Source organism: Telmatherina bonti, assembly GCF_933228915.1.
Source record: "Telmatherina bonti genome assembly, chromosome: 16".
NCBI lineage: Eukaryota > Metazoa > Chordata > Actinopteri > Atheriniformes > Telmatherinidae > Telmatherina > Telmatherina bonti.
This window is the reverse complement of record NC_136614.1, coordinates 8510376-8529453: the sequence shown is the minus strand read 5'-3', so window position 1 is coordinate 8529453 and position 19078 is coordinate 8510376. Positions and strand designations below refer to the sequence as shown.

The 19078-nt window shown below is 39.6% G+C and overlaps 3 protein-coding genes across 3 annotated transcripts in view; 2 read left to right on the top strand and 1 right to left on the bottom strand.

The window, feature by feature from the left end:
• LOC306767589 (NACHT, LRR and PYD domains-containing protein 3-like) overlaps positions 1 to 3742 on the bottom strand; it is a gene marked incomplete at both ends in the record, with an annotated part of 17793 nt that extends 14051 nt beyond the window's left edge. Inside the window, one exon of the mRNA XM_079255665.1 lies at positions 3556 to 3742. Coding sequence (XP_079111791.1) covers positions 3556 to 3742 — 187 coding nt within the window. The remainder of the gene's footprint in view (positions 1 to 3555) is intronic.
• LOC306767611 (uncharacterized protein) overlaps positions 1 to 19078 on the top strand; it is a gene marked incomplete at both ends in the record, with an annotated part of 105124 nt that overhangs the window by 81227 nt on the left and 4819 nt on the right. The gene's annotated exons all lie outside the window — the stretch shown is intronic.
• On the top strand, positions 4230 to 18633 carry LOC306767378 (NLR family CARD domain-containing protein 3-like; the record flags this gene model as incomplete). The annotated part of the gene is made up of 7 exons (XM_079255348.1): positions 4230 to 4358; positions 13730 to 13952; positions 14103 to 15939; positions 16043 to 16213; positions 16655 to 16828; positions 17065 to 17238; positions 18567 to 18633. 7 exons carry the CDS (start codon positions 4230 to 4232, stop codon positions 18631 to 18633), a joined length of 2775 nt encoding a protein of 924 aa, XP_079111474.1.

Genomic DNA, 19078 nt, shown 5'->3' with positions numbered 1-19078 from the left:
GCGAGTGCTGTGACTACCAGACTACTCATGAAGTCCGGGTGTGATTTTATCCAGGAAATCCTCACAAACACACTGCATCCTGAGGAGGTTTTTAACGGGCAAAAGATTATGGTCATCATAAACAGTATGAACTGTCAAATGTCCAAAGAGCAACCAAATCAAGCTTGTTATTCTTAATTCATTTCATTGAATAAACATGTGTGAATAAACCATTTTAGAGATTTACTTTTCAAATTCTTTGTATTTACAAAATAGAAACAAATCAAGTATTTAATGCAGAAATATTTAAAAAGTGAAAGAAAAAAGAATTCCTTTTACGTAGACTGAAAAGAATAAGGGAATGAAAAAGCACCTCACCTGGCTCTGATTCATTAAAAGAGGATTTTGGGACATTTGAGACCCAGACTGCTGCAAAGTGGAGTAACTCGATCAATCTTTTCCCCAGATGACTTAAGATCTCACCAGACTGATGTTGGTTTAAATAAAACAAGTAAATCATACAAGTGTTTTATAGCTTATTAGACATGATTACAGTGAAACAATAAAATGAGATGAAGAGAAAGTCCTGATGAAACCAAACGGCGTGAAAATCCGGCTGATGTATCCAGATTCTTACCTACTGAACCCACTTCAACATGACAGACACGTTCCAGCGACCATGTCAGAAAGAGCTGTTTATCCTCCCTGTCAGTTCAACACATCACATCCTCCAGGAACAGGAAAGACTAGTGACGTCAAATTAGTTTAACCCTTTAAGCCCAAACCCCAAAACAATAGAGAGGAAATGCCATCCTCAGAAGTCTTTGTTTGGCTCTCTAACAAAATAGAAGAAAAACATTAACAAAAAATTATTTTGGGGTGTTTGCTGCTTATTACTGTGTAATATGTCATTATAGTGCAAAAGCTGTCCAGCAGGGAGCAGAATGCAGACATCAGATTACATACAACAGAGCAAATTTCTACCATGAAGTGATGCGAAGAAAAATATAGGTATTAAATATGATAAGTATGGCATTAAAGGGTTAACTTGTGGCAGAAATGAGGATGAAATTATGAGCCCTGATCACTAGATGGCGTTAAGTGATCATGTGATGCCTTTCATCAGCTCACTGAGGAGTGATGGAGGGAGCGTGAAGTACTTTTGTCCTGACGTTCCTGTTCCTTTTCTTATTCTCTGTAAGATTTACAAACAACTTTTCTAAAATTAAAATCAATTTATTTCATTTTTCATTCAATTTAACAGTTTATGACAATGTCCCACTCATTGTGAGGTCACTCACCATGGAAACGCGTTTGGAGTGACTTAAAGGTCACTTAGTTACCTGGGAGTGAAAAAAAAACTCCCGTTTTTGCACCAAAAACAAACATAGATGTAGAAAAAGCAGAAAGGATCTTTTCCAAAGCTGTATGATGAATATCTGACACATTTAAAACAAACTCGTAGAGAAAAACTAAAAGAAAAAAAGGAAAAAGAATTAAAGCAACATTAAACATTAAACAGTTCTCTGTGATGAAAAAAGGAAAGGGATTTTAAATTATTCACTGTGAAATCTTTTAAAAAGTCTTTAATCTTTATTTATACAAGGAGCATCACTGAGACACATTGTGATCGAGCTGTTTAGGACAGACAAACATGTAGTCACACTCCAACAATGCAGAGCCAGTAAGACGTCAACAAGAGGAGAAACTGTCCCAAAGGGGGATGTACTGGATATTTACACCCAATATGCTTCTAAATGGCATCAGTGATGATTTTAGTTTCAAATGTTTCCTGACCTAAAGTTGTTTATCTCAGTGTTGCATCCTCCTTTGTTTATTGTTGTTTGATCCCCATTAGCTGCCTGCAGCTATTCTTCCTGTTCCAACACATAAAATTAGAACATTTAGAACAAGCAAAAATGAAGATGTATCCTGGAAAAATAAAATAAAACTAAAAACTAAATAAAAGTTTATCCTGTTACAAACTGAACTGCTCTGACAGCATGTCTTGTGCTGTGATTGTCAGAACTGAAACATGGTTCTTTGCATAGAAAGTGTAACTATCGTGTGAAAGACCTTCCCTTGTAACATGACTGGACAATGTCTGGTTAGTTAAAGCTGGCACCTGCATATCGTTGAGTCATGGTGGCTGACCATGTGTGAACTGAAGGCTTTGTGCTGAAACACGCTAGCGCATCGTTTTGTAGATGTGAGCCATTAAACAACCTTAATGTGAATGTAGCTGTTTGTCCTTTTATTTCTCATTGTATTTACATTTATACAAGTTCTGGGCAAAGTACTCCCTTAAAGATTTACAAGTTTCTCCTTTATTCAATACAGGATACAGATTATCGTTAGGATTGAATTAGTTTACACATAGTATCCAGATTAACTAAGTGATACTTTGCTTTGACTCTGAAAGTTAATAAAAGTGAAGCAAAGCAGAAATCCAAAAAGAAGAACAAACTGTTTATTGAGAAACTCTGAACTTTTTGACGATGGTCATGAGTACTTTTATCTTTCCGTGTGCACCTTTTTTTTCTTCACTCAGGATTAAAAACATCCTCACAATGGCTGAAGCTCTTGTTTCGCAGATAAACTCAATCAATTCATCAGTGTGAAGACAAGGAAAGGACAGAGCTGTCATCGTAGAGCCAACGCCATGCTCATGTCAGATAAACATGCTTGTGCATCTGTAAGGTTGTTTTACATCCTTTGTGTGTGATTCAAACACACATGTACAAGCACATACAATTAATCCCAACTTGCTTTACACATCAGAAGATCATGCAATTGTCATGGTCTGGATTTCTTGTGTCTTTTTAGTTCCGGTTTCCTGTTTTGTAGTTTTCCTTGTTTACTTCCATCATCTCTAGTTTCCTGTTCATTAGCTCACCTGGTTTGATTTTCTGATTCATTTCACCTGTTCTCAGTTACACTCTGTGTGTATTTATACCTCTTGGTTTATGTTCTTAGTTGCTGGTTGTGCTTTTGATAGCTTCATGTGTTTTGTTTTGGGTTTTTTTTTTGGATATTTAATGCAATTCTGCATTCCAGGCTTCCGTCCTGCATTTGGGTCCACACCACCACCTCTCTGTGACAGCAATGTAAGATTACTAAACTAATTTCACTCCATGAGGCTCACTGAGTCCAGGGACCAGGGATCCCTAATCCGGTCCTCAAGGTCCAGTGTCCTGCAGGTTTGTCCACATTGATTCAAATCAATGTGTATTTAGCAGACGTGTGCAGAGCTAGTCTGAGTCTGAGTCAGGTGTGTTCCTGCAGGAACACTTGGAAAACCTGCAGGACACCGGTCCTCGAGGACCTGGGTTGGGGATCACTGGACTAGACCACATTGCCTCTTTTGCTTTGAAATGTCTTGTTTTTACATCTCTTGTAGTCGCTCAGAGAGATTTTTATTCATTCAGCTTCTTCCTTCCTCTATTAAAGTGGTTTCATGTTTCCTGGACTTTGTGCTTGAGACAGTTTAGAAAAACTTTTTGTGGTTGCGACTGACATCATTTTTAATCTCAGGGAAAACGGGGACTCCTTGTCACAAACTAAAATAATGTGTACAGCCATTTCCCATCACATATTCATCATCCAAGCCAGTTCCACATCTGCATTCAGGCTCCTGGGGCCCTGAGCTCTGTCCGCCCTGGGTGGCCGGTCCCCCGGTGGGGCCACAGATCTGTCCCTCATGGCAGTGGGGGGTCTCTGGCTGTGGCCCTGCCACTTTCGGGCTGGATGCATGCTCATCCATTTTGTGTGGTGGCTGGGATTCAGGCTCCAAGATGGCTGCTGATTGCCTGAGTCTAGTGGTCCCATGGACCTGCCTCTGACCTTCACACGGTCACGTTTGTATGATCACACTCTTCACTCCATATGATCTTCATGCTGACAGTCACTGTGTTGTCTTATGGGTTTACATACTAATAGCCAATGGGTCTTTGTGTGTGTGTGTGTGTGTGCTTAGTTATGATACATGTTTTTTTCAGCTTGTTCTTCTCTTAAAGGTGTTCAAAAAGCTACATAAGCAGTCAGAAGATTTGACCTTGAATATTTCACCTGATTCAGTAGCAAAGAGATCACAGACATTAAATACAAAATGTGCACAAAATCAGTCAGATTGAATCAAAATCAATCACTTTGAGCATGCATGAGGAAATATAAGCCTCTGACTCCAGCTGGCTGAACTGGTTTTGACGTCAGTTTCAGTTTGAAGCTTGGACTCTTAAAGTTATGAGGAAATGTTTGCATCCTCAGATTACTTTAAATCAGACTCCAGGACTGACGACAGAGAATCATCAGCGTCTTCTCTCCAAAGGTTTCCCCAACATGTACAGGTGGGAAGCGACGTCCTGAAGGGACTTCAGCAGGTGAGAATCCATTCATTCATTCATTTTCTGAACCACTTATTCCAATTCAGGGTCGCGGGGAAGCTGGAGCCTATCCCAGCCGGCTTTGGGCGACAGGCAGGGTACACCCTGGACAGCTCGCCAGTCCATTGCAGGGCCACACACAGAGAGACGAACAACCACGCTCACGCTCACACTCATTCCTAGGGGCAATTTAGAGTGACCAATTAACCTAACATGCATGTCTTTGGGTGGTGGGAGGAAGCCGGAGTACCTGGAGAGAACCCACGCATACACGGGGAGAACATGCAAACTCCACACAGAAAGGCCACTGACCAAACCAGCCAAGGATTGAACCAGTGACCTTCTTGCTGTGAGGCCACAGTGCTAACCACTGCACCACCGTGCAGCCCCAGGTGAGAAATATGGAATTTACTCGACATGAACATCTAATGGCACCATGACGTTTTATGCTAGTGGACTGTAGAAAACCTTCTCGATGCTGATTTTACACCAACAGATTTGACTTTTCTGAAGAATTTCTCGCAGAGTTTATGGTAATTTCAGAGTTAGATGTGTAACACCGTCAGCGACTTTAACCAAAGTTCATGTCACCCACAAACATTCCAGAAAACGTCAGAACTGGTTGAGCAGCTTGGGTCTGCCTGTCTATGTGTGATGCTTGTTTTAACTCTTACAAGACTGGAGAAAGGCTTTGCTGAAGCTTCTTTTACATTTATGTCACAAAGATTCTGTGAGATAATGTCTAGATGGACCAGAGCTGACAGCAATGAGCTGGAAGTTTTCCAGCAGAGCCCGACCAACCATGGACCCAAACCAGCTGCGACACAGTCCAGAGGAAGCAAAGTCTTAAATTCAAGCCTGATGTTCTTTACGTGTTACACATGTCTATTTTAATTTCGCTAAATAATCATGCACACACACAGAAGCTAACCCTGGTAGCTGGTAGTTGAGTCTGTGGATGTAGTATGATTGTGTTCATTTTAGGTGCTATTAATAGGTACTACTAAGAAGTACAGAGCTGACTTGATATAACAGACCGTCTTTTTTTTTTTTTTTTTTAAAAAGGAGAAAAAATGTTAAAAAGCCTTAGCTGATACTAATTATGCTGATTTAGTTTGTAACAAACAGACTGGCTTCACTACGCACAAAAAAAGCCAATCACAAAAAAGGGAAGGTTGAAATAAACTGCTGTAAAGAAACTGCAGATAGTTATAAATAGTGCAAAAGCACATATATCAGAATGAGTTGGAGAGATTAGTATTTGAATGGGTGAAGTAGCACAACAGATGTAGAAGCTTGAAACCATGGTTTTCTGAGCATAATTATAACCACTAGGAGAAGTGCTATTATTCTACATGATGCTGTCTCAGGATTTAAACCTGTGAACTTCCGGGCCACAACCCTTTTATTAAACCACTACAACACCAGAAGACTTAGCAGCACCTTGCAGTAATGGTTTGGTTTTTTTGGGGGGTTTTTTTGGGGGGGGGGGCATTGCCCTGTTGGTCAACTGAAAAGCACCACAGACTGAAAAAGCACGGAGTTTCTTTTCATTTCTGGTCTAATGATGCCATCTAGTGACCATATAAAGAAACACTTTTCTTTTTTAGGCGCTATTATTAGGTACTATTGAGAGGTACTGAGCTGACTTGGTATACCGAGGCCCCCCCTTTATTTTTTTCATGTAGGAGCCTCTCTATGTGAACATGGCTGTTGTTAAATAGTGAAAATAGCAGTCAGGACCTCAGTGGACCTCAGTGTACTGGACACTGAGAACTGGTGCAGACCCGTTAACCAGCTAAAAAAGTTTGACTTGATGATAGGTTTCAGATTTTTTTGTACACCACTTTACACTTGTGTCTCCAATCACAAAACATGATTGAAAAATTGACAAAAACCTAAATAACTGAAAAAGTTTAAAAGTGAAAAAGCCACTCATATCTCCTGAATGAGATCAATAGTTTAATATTTGAAAGGATAAATTGGCAAAATGACAAAATAGAAGTACTGAGTTGACTTGATGTTACAAGGTTATGCCCCCTTGTTTAGAAAAAAAATTGCAAAACTGTCTGTGCTGATACCTATGCTAATTTATGTAGTAACAAACAGACACTGATGGTTGAAGAACACAGCTGGGAGCAATCGTCTAACTTAACACATGGTGAATGAAAGCAGATTCAATTAAAGTAAAGTTCCAACATGAATTCATGTAAAACTTGTTAGTTTTTAATTAGCACAATGCAGATTTACATTGAGAAATATCTCTGTGTACAGGACTGTGGTGAAACTCTGCCAAATCAGTAATAAATTGGAAGTTGTCAGTATTCATATGGCTGCCATGTACAAACAACTGGAAATTGTGGATGTGTCTCCATGTTGGCCTGCATTGGCTAAATAAATGGGTTTTCTTGATGTGTAAATTCCCAAATCCACAACAAATAAAAAAAAACAATTTAGTTTTGAAATTATAATAAAGTAATTGTTTTATAAAATATTTGAGTTCTGTTGTTTTTTTTCACATTTAACAAAAAAATATATAATAGTTTCTCTATAAATTTAATACAATGAACTATAAAGATGAAAACAAACCTATTTTTCAGACATTTTGAAAACCAAATATGCCCAAAAAACAGACATTTTAAATTAAACTAAACTTGTTTCATTCAAAAGCTGTTATAAATCCCAGTTGGTTGCTGAACGTTTGAAAGGTTCTAGTTGTTTGATTATTATTGGGTTACAGAGACAGTTTTATCTTTTTACAACTAAATCTACAATCAGTATTTAACCATTTTTTTCACTTTCATCAGTTTGATCTGAGGACATGTCTCATAGTCTGAAGGGAACTTTGTTTAGTCTTCCAGAAAAAATGTGAGAATTTTCCACGATAACTAATGTTTGCATTAGTTGTGCTGACCATATGTCTGTGTCTGTGTGTGTGTGTGTGTGTGTGTGTGTGTGTGTGTGTGTGTGTGTGTGTGTGTGTGTGTGTGTGTGTGTGTGTGTTAAGGTGTGTTATGGATCGTGGTGAGGATGCAGAGAAGGGAATCTGTCCCTCTGAATCCACTTGGTGTGGGAAACATTTGGGCAAAGATCAGAGGTGAGATGAAGATCTTTACTGTCCTTCACTCCTCTCATATCATCAGACCATCATTATTCACACTTGCAGCCCTGTGCATGTTGTATTAAAGCCCAGATGAGCAGAAACAAGAACATAAATCTGAACCTGGACAGAGCTGTGCGTCTCTCACAAGTCACCGGTCAATGGATGTGCCCATAAATTTGAAAGACAAACAGCAGCCTAAGGGTCAGAGGTACAAATTGATCTTACAGAGGATCATACTGGTATAATAACATGGAGAGAACTTTTGCTTTTTTTCTGAAAAAAAATTCATGTTTCCTTTGTATTTAGTGTCTTTATTAATATGCGTGATTCCAGCAGGATCCATTGGCAGACACTTGACTATTCTGAACCTGGACAGAGCTGTGCGTCTCTCACAAGTCACCGGTCAATGGATACACCCATAAATTTGAAAGACAAACAGCAGCCTAAGGGTCAGAGGTACAAATTGATCTTACAGAGGATCATACTGGTATAATAACATGGAGAGAACTTTTGCTTTTTTTCTGAAAAAAAATTCATGTTTCCTTTGTATTTAGTGTCTTTATTAATACGCGTGATTCCAGCAGGATCCATTGGCAGACACTTGACTATTCTGAACCTGGACAGAGCTGTGCGTCTCTCACAAGTCACCGGTCAATGGATACACCCATAAATTTGAAAGACAAACAGCAGTCGGAGGGTCAGGTCAGGTGAGAGCTGATGTCCCAGAACCTTCCCTTTATAGTAAAATAGTTGATCATTTTTATTTCTGAAAGAAGTTGATATCTCCTGTGTATTTATTAATAAGTGTGATTCCACCAGCATCTGTTGAGAGAAAATTGACCCCTCTGAACCTGAACAGAGGTGTGTTCCTCTCAGAGGTCCTTCATCAATAATTCTTTCTTTTCTTTTTTCTCCATCATTTTCAAAGTTTTTCCAAAACAAGAACATGATTAAGACTGTGAAACAAACAAATTTTAATAATCAAGTAAGGAATTCAATAAATCACTAACTGGATAATATGAAGGTTAAAACCATTATTAATGGTTGGATTTATATATGAAAAGATTAATGGATTATTGCATTAGACAACTGATCTAAAGGCAGTACAGTGGTCAGATGGTTAAAGTAAATTTATATGGAAATGTATGTTGCACACTTGACAAGGGGGGGGGGGGGGGGGGGTGTTGGCTTAACTGAAACTTCTAAAGATAATAATCCCATCCATCCATCCAAATTTTAATTAATTCATTAATTAAGCCGCATTGAATGGGTTTTTTTTTCCTTCCTTGACAAAGTGGATGGTCTTGTCTGTGGCTCGGGTCTGTCAGCTGTCTTTGATCTCCTTGCTGATTTTCTCAGCAATGGATTTGAGGACCTGGTCATGCTTCTATTAATACCTGCCCTCAGTCAGCACCATTGAGCAGCAGCTCAAGGCGTATTTCAGTGTCTCTGCCTCAGAACACAGAGGGCACGCAGGTTTCTCTGCTTTGCCCCATCTGTGCATGTTGGATGGGCTTGGGAGGACATAGTAGACCTCTTGTATCAAAACTTGATCCTCTGGGGGTTCCACTGCCAGATTTCCTTCCATGTGATGCTCCGCTCCATTGCTTGCTGCCACTTCATCCAGGTGCCCTGCTGCTGCATGGCCACTGCACCACTGGTTCACGATTCCTTGACTGACACTCGCACTTCTTCACACACTTCTGTCTTGTATCAGCTTCTGCCTCTCCCTCTCACTGGCAGAGCTGTGCCATGTTGCTACAGGGCTCTTGAGTTCCGCTCTACCTTGTGCCACTGTCCCAAGGATGAATTTGTGTTCCAGTCGGGTCTCTGCTTACAGGACTGCCTCGGATGCCTTCAACTTTCTTCCTGTCCTCACAACAATCCCTGCCCCAGACAGTTTGGCATCTCTGGATCCAGAGTACTGCAGGTGTCCCTGTGCCCATGTCCCCATAAACTCTTCCCTGACTGAATTGAAGGGGAGCTGGAACTTGTTGGTGTTATATACAGCGCAATGTTACTTAGGCTGTATGGCAGACCCAGCCATCTGCGTAGATAGCTGCTCACTCTTTGCTCATACACTTCCACCACCATCATGAGGACATCATAGATGAGCAGAAGCCACGGGATTCTTGGGAGATTCCATGCTGGTAGACCCAGGCCTTGAACTTTCCAGGGAGCCCAGACTTATACACTGCACTCAACCAACCCTCCATGTCAGCACCGGTTGCCTTTATGTATTCTCTGTCATTCAGGTGAAGAACCTCCCCAGGCTCTTTACCAGCTTTTCAGTGATCGATGGAATCTGTTGGTCTCCTAGCCTAAATTGAAATTTGTCCATAACCTTAACCTTCCCCTTCTTCAGAACCAACGACCTGGTCTTTGCCGGTTTAAAACTCATGCGTGCTCATGACATGAGCCTGCCCAATTCCTGAAGGATCCCCCTGACTCCTGGTACGGCTGTTGTTGGTATGACAGTGAGGTTGTACATGAAGGCACTTAGTGTTGCGTTACTACAGACTTGCTGAGTGAGTTTGGCATTCGGACTCCACTGCCTTGACCAACATATCCATTGCTAGAGTGAAGAGGGTCCCTGAGATGGTGCAACCAGTTATTTTGCCAACGTCCAGTTGGTGCCAGTCATATGTTAAAATTTTCTTTTTACTCTTACTGAAAAACAAACATTTACATTGATTGAGTTTAAATCTATTAATGAATTTAAAATATGAAACTTGTAATAAAGTGTGTAAAAGCTGGACTGTCAATGAATTTGGTGTAAATTCTGACATCTTTTCTCACAGACACAGAGACACAGAGACTCCCAGTGATCAACCCTCCCATCAGGACAAAATAGACCTGGACTCCATATTTAAAGTGTGTGAGAAACACTTCTGTACAATTTAACATTCACAGCAAGTCTTTGTTGTCAAAATTATGTTTCTCTTACTTTTTTAAGTTATGTGGTAGTGGCAAAAGCTCTACATGTTTAATCAGGCTACAATCTTTCTTGAGAATTTCTTGATCTTTCCCAGCATCTAAACAGTCATATAAAGCTGTACTGCTGTAATAATTAAGCAGATTCTGTGTTCAGATTTTCACATTTCCAGAAAAGTTTTTAAATTCATTTATTTATTATGTTAAATTAAAATTAGGTGCTGAAATTTATTGTGTTGGATCGAGCCTTTAATTTAGAAGAAAACTGAGCTGCAAATCAAATCAAATCTTATCATACAACATTAGTAGAACTCTCACTTACATGAAACAAAAATACTTTGAGTTTGGAGACAAACCGCAAAAGCTTTTAGCAAGACAGTTAAAGCAACTGGAAAGTGACAGATCAATTCATAAAATTAAATCTGAGGGAGGAGCATTTCTTACTTCTCACAAAGACATAAATAATAGCTTTAAATATTTTTATAAATCACTTTATGCATCCCGTATGACTGCAAGACCTGAGGAAATGCAAAATTTTTTAGACAAGTGTGATCTCCCAATGTTGAATCAGGAGGACCGCAAAGTCCTTAATGGTAATATAACTTTTGAAGAAATAAACAAAGCCATTAGTTCTTTAAAAAATGGTAAAAGCCCAGGTACAGACGGGTTGAGCAACGAGTTTTACAAATGTCTAAAAGCTAAATTAATTCCGTACTTATGTAAAATGTATAATAAGGCATATGAAAATGAGTCCTTACCACCTACATTAAATGAAGCAATAATTACAGTACTCCCCAAAAAAGGTAAAGATCCGGAACAAGCAGCCTCATACAGACCGATATCTTTATTAAACTCAGACCAAAAGATTTTGACAAAAATACTAGCAAGAAGACTAAGTACAGTCATAAGTAAATTAGTGCACTCTGATCAGACAGGCTTCATTCCAGGTAGATGCTCTTTTCACAATATTAGGCGATTATGTAATATAATTTATTCATCCAACAATCAAGAGGACTTGGTAGTGCTAAGTCTAGATGCCGAAAAGGCATTCGACCAGGTCGAATGGCCATACCTTTTTGCTGTCTTGGAAAAGTTTAATTTGGGTAATAATTTCATTTCTTGGATAAAATTATTGTATAAAAACCCAGTAGCCAAAATTCTTACAAACCAGACAGTGTCAACACAGTTTATCCTCTCCAGAGGCACAAGACAGGGATGTGTGCTCAGTCCACTGCTATTCGCTCTGGCACTAGAGCCACTGGCAGAAACGATCCGGAAACACCCACAAATACATGGTTTCAACACAGCATACACGGCAAATAAAATTTCTTTATATGCTGATGACATTTTATTGTATATAACACAGCCTCGAACGTCCATTCCTGTAATTCTCTCTGTTATCAATGAATTTAGTAGGTTTGCTGGATACAAAATCAACTGGGAAAAGAGTGAACTACTGCCTGTTAAACAGGGTAATCAGGACTGGCTTACAACTCTTCCCTTTAAAGTGACTCCTGAAAAAATCACGTATCTTGGAATTATAATAACAAAAAAATATCCCTCCCTTTTAAAAGAAAACTTCAACCCACTAATGGAGAAATTAAAGAAAAACATTCAGTTCTGGAGGACTCTTCCAATTTCTCTAATAGGTAGGGTGAATGCAATAAAGATGGTATTTCTTCCGCAATATTTGTACCTGCTGCAAAACTTGCCGATTTTTATAACAAAGTCCTTTTTCAAAAAGTTGGATTCAATTATTATGCCATTTGTATGGAACTATAAATCACATAGAATAAAAAAGGAACATTTGACCAAGCATAAATCAGTAGGAGGGCTATCATTGCCAAACTTTAAGCATTATTATTGGGCAACCAATGTCAGAATAGTTTCGCTGTTACTTGATGACACAGCTCTACTTTCAAAAGGGTTGCAAATTGAACGGGAGGATTGCCTTCCTTATTCTATCGGAGCTATACTGCTATCACCCACCACCTTGGCCAGTACTTTCTATAACAAGAACCCTGTAATTCATAATACTATAAAAATTCTGAAACAAATCATTAGGAACTTCAAACTTAAAACACTATCGCTTTGCATTCCTATTTCATCAAATCCTTCCTTTCATCCTTCATGTGTTGATGGAGCTTTTAACATCTGGAGAGAGTCTGGATTGTATACTCTAAAAGAACTATATTCAAATGACACTTTTATGTCATTCCAACAACTACAAGAGAGGTTTGGGCTACCAAACAGTCATTTCTTTAGATACCTTCAAATCAGAAATTATGTCCACTCCCATCTTCCTCAGTTTCAATCAGCCAAACCGGACATGTTAGATGAATGTTTAAGTGATGGTTCAATATACCAACATAATATTTCCGTTATTTACAATACATTGCAAGAATGTACCAATCCTTCTACAGCTCACATCGAAGGAGAGTGGGAAAAAGAGTTTGGTACCCCTTTGGAAGATGGTGTTTGGCGACAGGCTTTGAGTAAGATAAAGGATGCTTCTATAAATGCACGTCACTGCCTGATCCAATATAAAATAGTACATAGACTACATTATTCGAGAGAGAAAATCTGTAAAATTTACCCAGAAAGTTCACCGCTGTGTGAAAAATGTGTCACAGAACGTGGTACTCTTTTACACAGCTTTGCACTTTGTCCTAAGCTCCAATCTTTCTGGTGTGATATCTTTGATTACCTGGCTAAAGTTCTAAAAAAGAGGATAAGTCCAAATCCAATTCTTATAGTTTTTGGAATAACACAGAAAACGGACATGCTGGGGTATGCGGAACATTGCTTTATATCATATGGATTAATACTAGCAAAAAAACTGATTCTCCAATTTTGGAAAGGAAAAGACGTCCCTTCTTTGAAGATGTGGATCACAGAATTAGTAAATACACTTCACCTAGAGAAAATAAGACATACTATTTATGATAACATGATTGAGTTTGAAAATATTTGGAAACCTTTAATCTCCTTCCTCGGAGACCATTAATCTGTGCAGTCATGGGGAGGGTTTGGGTGGGGGATTTTGCTGTGTTTTGGTACCTCGTCCGTTGGATGAAGATTTGTATGTATAATTTTATTTTATTTTTTTTTTTATTTTTATTTTTTTTTTGTATCATCACTATTATTACTATTACTATTACGATTAGTGACTTTCTTTGTTTTTTCTTTGTGTGTATATATTGAAAAAATCAAAGCAGCATATGTCATATAGAAGAGTTGTTAATAATACTCACTGCTTTCAATAAAAATATTTTGAAGAAGAAGAAAACTGAGCTGCCATAAAGATAAAACAGATTGTTGCTTTTTATAGGTGCTTGAGTGGAAAATTTTCACATTTGTGAGGAACGAGCTGAAGAAGATGAAAAAGGAACTGAGTCCACATTATGCAAAATGTTTAAGGAATCAAGATGAGGAGATATTCAACAATGAGGATGAAGAGCAGAGGAGGCAGAATAGTTATTCATTTCTGAAGATCACATTGGACATCTTGAGGAAAATGAATCAGGAGAAACTGGCTGACCAACTGGAGACCAGTAAGTGGAATTAAGTTTTCTAAATGATAGCAAAGAAAAAATGTCGAACAACGGTGATTTTTAGATTTCCAAATTCTTGCTGCTACATCTAATTGATGAGATTTACCAAACTGAAACTTAATAATTACTTTTCTTGTTCATTTCATTTAGGAACTTATGAAGCAGAAATCAGAAAAACTCTCAAGTCAAACCTGAAGAAGAAGTTCCAGTGTGTGTTTGAGGGGATCGCTAAAGAGGGAAGCCCAACTTTCCTGAACCAGATCTTCACAGAGATCTACATCACAGAGGGAGGAGCTGCAGAGGTCAATGATGAACATGAGGTCAGACAGATTGAAGCAGCTTCCAGGAAAGCAGACAGACCAGAAACAACCATCAGACATGAAGACATCTTTAAACTCCCACCTGGAAGAGAGGAACCAATCAGAACAGTGATGACAAAGGGAGTGGCTGGCATCGGGAAAACTGTCTTAACACAGAAGTTCACTCTGGACTGGGCTGAAGACAAAGCCAACCAGGACATCCAGTTCTTGTTTCCATTCACTTTCAGAGAGCTGAATGTGCTGAAGGAGAAGAAGTTCAGCTTGGTGGGACTTGTCCATCACTTCTTTACTGAAACCAGAAAAATCAGCTGCTTTGAAGACTTCTGGGTCGTCTTCATCTTTGACGGTCTGGATGAGTGTCGGCTTCCTCTGGACTTCCACAACAATGAGATCCTGACTGATGTTACAGAGTCCACCTCAGTGGATGTGCTGCTGACAAACCTCATCAGGGGGAAACTGCTTCCTTCTGCTCACATCTGGATAACCACACGGCCTGCAGCAGCCAATCAGATCCCTCCTGACTGTGTTGGCATGGTGACAGAGGTCAGAGGGTTCACTGATGCTCAGAAGGAGGAGTACTTCAGGAAGAGGTTCAGAGATAAGAAACAGGCCAGCAGGATCATCTCCCACATCAAGTCATCACGAAGCCTCCACATCATGTGCCACATCCCCGTCTTCTGCTGGATCATTGCTACAGTTCTGGAGGATGAGCTGAAAACCAGAGAGGGAGGAGAACTGCCCAAGACCCTGACTGAGATGTACATCTACTTCCTGGTGGTTCAGACCAAAGTGAAGAAGGTCAAGTATGATGGAGGAGCTGAGACAGATCCACACTGGAGTCCAGAGAGCAGGGAGATGATTGAGTCTCTGGGAAAACTGGCTTTTGAGCAGCTGCAGAAAGGAAACCTGATCTTCTATGAAGCAGACCTGACAGAGTGCGGCATCGATATCACAGCAGCCGCAGTTTACTCAGGAGTCTTCACACAGATCTTTAAAGAGGAGAGAGGACTTTACCAGCAGGAAGAGAAGGTGTTTAGCTTTGTCCATCTGAGTGTTCAGGAGTTTCTGGCTGCTCTTCATGTCCATCTGACCTTCATCAACCATGGAGTCAACCTGCTGGTAGAGCCACAAACACCACCCTGGAAGTCTGACATTTTTACCATCCATCTCCACCAAACCGCTGTAGATCAAGCTTTACAGAGTCCAAATGGACATCTGGACCTGTTCCTCCGCTTTCTCCTGGGTCTTTCATTGCAGACCAATCAGGATCTCCTGAGAGGCTTGATGACAAGAGGTTACTTTCACCCCTTAAGAAAAATAAAACAAGGCCTGATGACACAGACAAGTAGAAGCTCACAGACCAATCAAGAAACAGTCCAGTACATCAAGAAGAAGATCGGTGAGAACCTGACGGCAGAGAGAAGCATCAATCTGTTCTACTGTCTGAATGAACTGAATGATCGTTCTCTGGTGGAGGAGATCCAGCAGTCCCTGAGATCAGGACGTCTCTCCACAGATAACCTGACTCCTGCTCAGTGGTCAGCTCTGGTCTTCATCTTACTGTCATCAGAAAAAGATCTGGATGTGTTTGACTTGAAGAAATACTCTGCTTCAGAAGAGGCTCTGTTAAAGCTTCTGCCAGTGATCAAAGTGTCCAACAAAGCTCTGTAGGTAGACTTATATTCAGGATATCTTTGACTTCAAGTATGTTAATCAAACGTTTATTTTTTTTCTTTAATAATTAATTGTTACCTGTTAATTTTCCTTCAGGTTGAGTGGCTGTAACCTCTCAGAGAGAAGCTGTGAAGCTCTGTGCTCAGTTCTCAGCTCCTCATCCAGTCTGAGAGAACTGGACCTGAGCTACAACAATCTATGTAATTCAGGAGTGAAGTGGCTGTCCAGGGGGCTCAAGAGTCCAAACTGTAAACTTCAAACTCTCAGGTCAGATGAAACACAATTGACCGGATCATTCCTTTTATACTGTTTTCATTTATTCTTTTATCCTTTGGGACTCACCTCAACCACCTCAACCTAACCTACTTTTAAGCCTGAAGAGTAATTTGCATAGCTGAGGGAATTGTAGTTTCACTGCTATGATGACAATCTGCAATGCTTTTAATATGTCATACATAATATGTGCCAATCTGAACCATGAATAGCTAGGTTCCTCTTTCTCAGCTGAACAAGAAACAAGCACAACAAGAGAGATGGTACTAGCGACAGTAAAGCTGATCCGACAGTTTTCACAGAACAGAGAGAGGGTGGATGAGAGGAGGAGGCAACACAGACAGAGAGAAGCAGAGCTGTAAAAAGAGCAGCAATATTTTATTACTGCCAATAACATTCAATTTGAATAATAATCTAATGTGAATGTATTTTAAGGCTGAGAGACTGCAACCTCTCAGAAAGAAGCTGCGAGACCCTTTCATCAGTCTGCAGCTCCAAGTCCTCCTGTCTCAGAAGCCTGGATCTGAGCGACAACAACTTGCAGGATTCAGGAGTGAAATATCTCTCTGATGGACTGATGAGTCCACACTGGAAACTAGAGACTCTCAGGTCAGGATACAACTCGTTTTTAGAAGTTAGGACATTACTGTTAGTGATATATTGACTTTTGCATGATAGTATTGATAAAAACAAATACAGAAATGTGTGCAAAGTCCGTTGTTTATTTTCCAAAGTTATGACTGATATGAAAGCTAGAGTGTATTTCAGCAATGACTTAGTGGTGAATGTATGAAATAATTTTACAGACAACTGGTAGTTTATTCACCTTTGAAAACTAACTCTAGGTTATCAGGTTGTCTGGTCACAAAGAAAGGCTTTGCTTCTCTGGAATCGGCACTGACCTCCAACCCTTCCAATCTGAGAGAGCTGGACCTGAGCTACAACCATCCAGGAGCATTTGGACGAAAGTCTCTGTCTTTCAAAGTGAAGGGTCCACGCTGGAGACTAGAAAATTTCAGGTACAGACACCAAAGTGATTTAAGCTGGTTGTGCAAGACAATGTCAGAAGTAAATAATTATGTTTGTCATCCCACAATGTGAAAAATTTACACTGTCAAAGATTTTTATGTTTCCAATAAATGTACAAGTCTTCTTTGTTGTTGTTGACATTACATAGTGGGTACATCCGCATCCATCAGATGGAAACAATACTTCATAAATAAGTTGCTCTGGGGAGGAATGATTGGTGTATAGGAGCTCCTGAAGTGAGATCATCACTTTTCCCCACCAGAGGGGCTGTAGCTCAGCAGGATGAACAGTCATCTTCCAACCACAAGGTTGTGGATTGTTCTCAGGCTTCCACTGACATTATTCTTAAATGCCTTTGGGCAATACATTGAACCCTGCATTGCTTCCTGATATGTGTATTGTGTTTGTGTTAAAGAAAAGGGTTACTTACTTTTGAAGTCTTCATGTCTTATAAATACCACTGTATTTGTAAGATATGAACGTCTTTGCATTGTGGAGACTGAACTTTCCATCTGAAAGTCTTATTCAGTTCTGGTCAGAAAAAGGACTTTTAGGCTTATTTGTCACACTTGGATGATCACTGAGGTCATAACTGACCTACTTTCGGTGGTTCAGGTCATTGCATTCTTTAAGTTGTTCACCTGCCTGACCAACATGTCTTTGTGGGGTACTGTAGAATAATCAGTTAATTTAATCAAATCAAATCAAAGATACTTTATTTATCCCCGAGGGGAAATTCAATTTATTCCTCCTTTACTAGTATTTGAGAGTATTTTATGACTTTTCTCTTATCACTGCTTCCTGGGTCTTTCAGAACTTTGTTGGCCATGCTATCAGTTAAAAGTATTTTGTCGTGGTAATCAGCTGTGGTGAGAACTACTCTGTAGGGACATTTTGGTCACTGCTGGAGGTGTGAGGTTGCAGCACTGCAGAGGGTTGCTGTTACCTTTATCCGGAGTTGACTGGGTTCTACTTCTTCTATGTGACTTATTGCTGATTCAGCAGCAGTGGTGTCCACTAATAATGGCCGTCATGGAGATATTGTAAAGTTGGTGCTTTCCAGATCTGAAATTTCTCATAAACTGGTTAGACTAAAGAACCCTTTAAGATAAAAGTTAATAACTCTTTAAAAGCCAAAAAAGAAGTCCTGTTCAGCTTTTGAAGCACTTTGGATCACCATGACCTGGATGACTCTCAGCCTGCACCATGCTGAACAGGAAGTAGAACTGAGAGCAACGTGAATCGGTCCAGAAGATGAAGCTGCTTCATGTTTCCGTTTCCAGTCACAGCTGAATGTTCTGACTCTCTCTTCCTGCAGGATGGACCATAGTGGAAAACAGTGGCTAAAACCTGGACCAACAAAGTGTAAGTTTGAGTCAGTTTAACCCTTGATATCAACACAGGCCAAAGTGCTATTCTCATTTTCATGGCCAGTGGTTTCAAATACTTACAGCATTTCTTGGCATTAACAGTCCTTCATTCATTTTTAGATAGAAAATAAGTTACCAGTATGTCACTTTTTGTTGTAAATAACCAGTTCCTTCCCAGTATTACATATTAAACTTTATTAAATTATTTAGAAATCATTGTTCCTCATATTACTTTGGTTTTTATGTTTTTATTTATACAAATGTTTGAATTAGGTCTAATCCTGTGAAGCACTTTGTTGAAAGTGTAGCACCAGTCAAAGGTTTGGACACACCACTCTTTTAAATAACAATTGGCTGGTACCAGATGTACAAATATGAATGTGTTTAATGAGTGGAAATATCTTGTAACTACACAGTTATTACGTTAAATCACAGACTGAAGCCCTGATGTTTTTCCCAA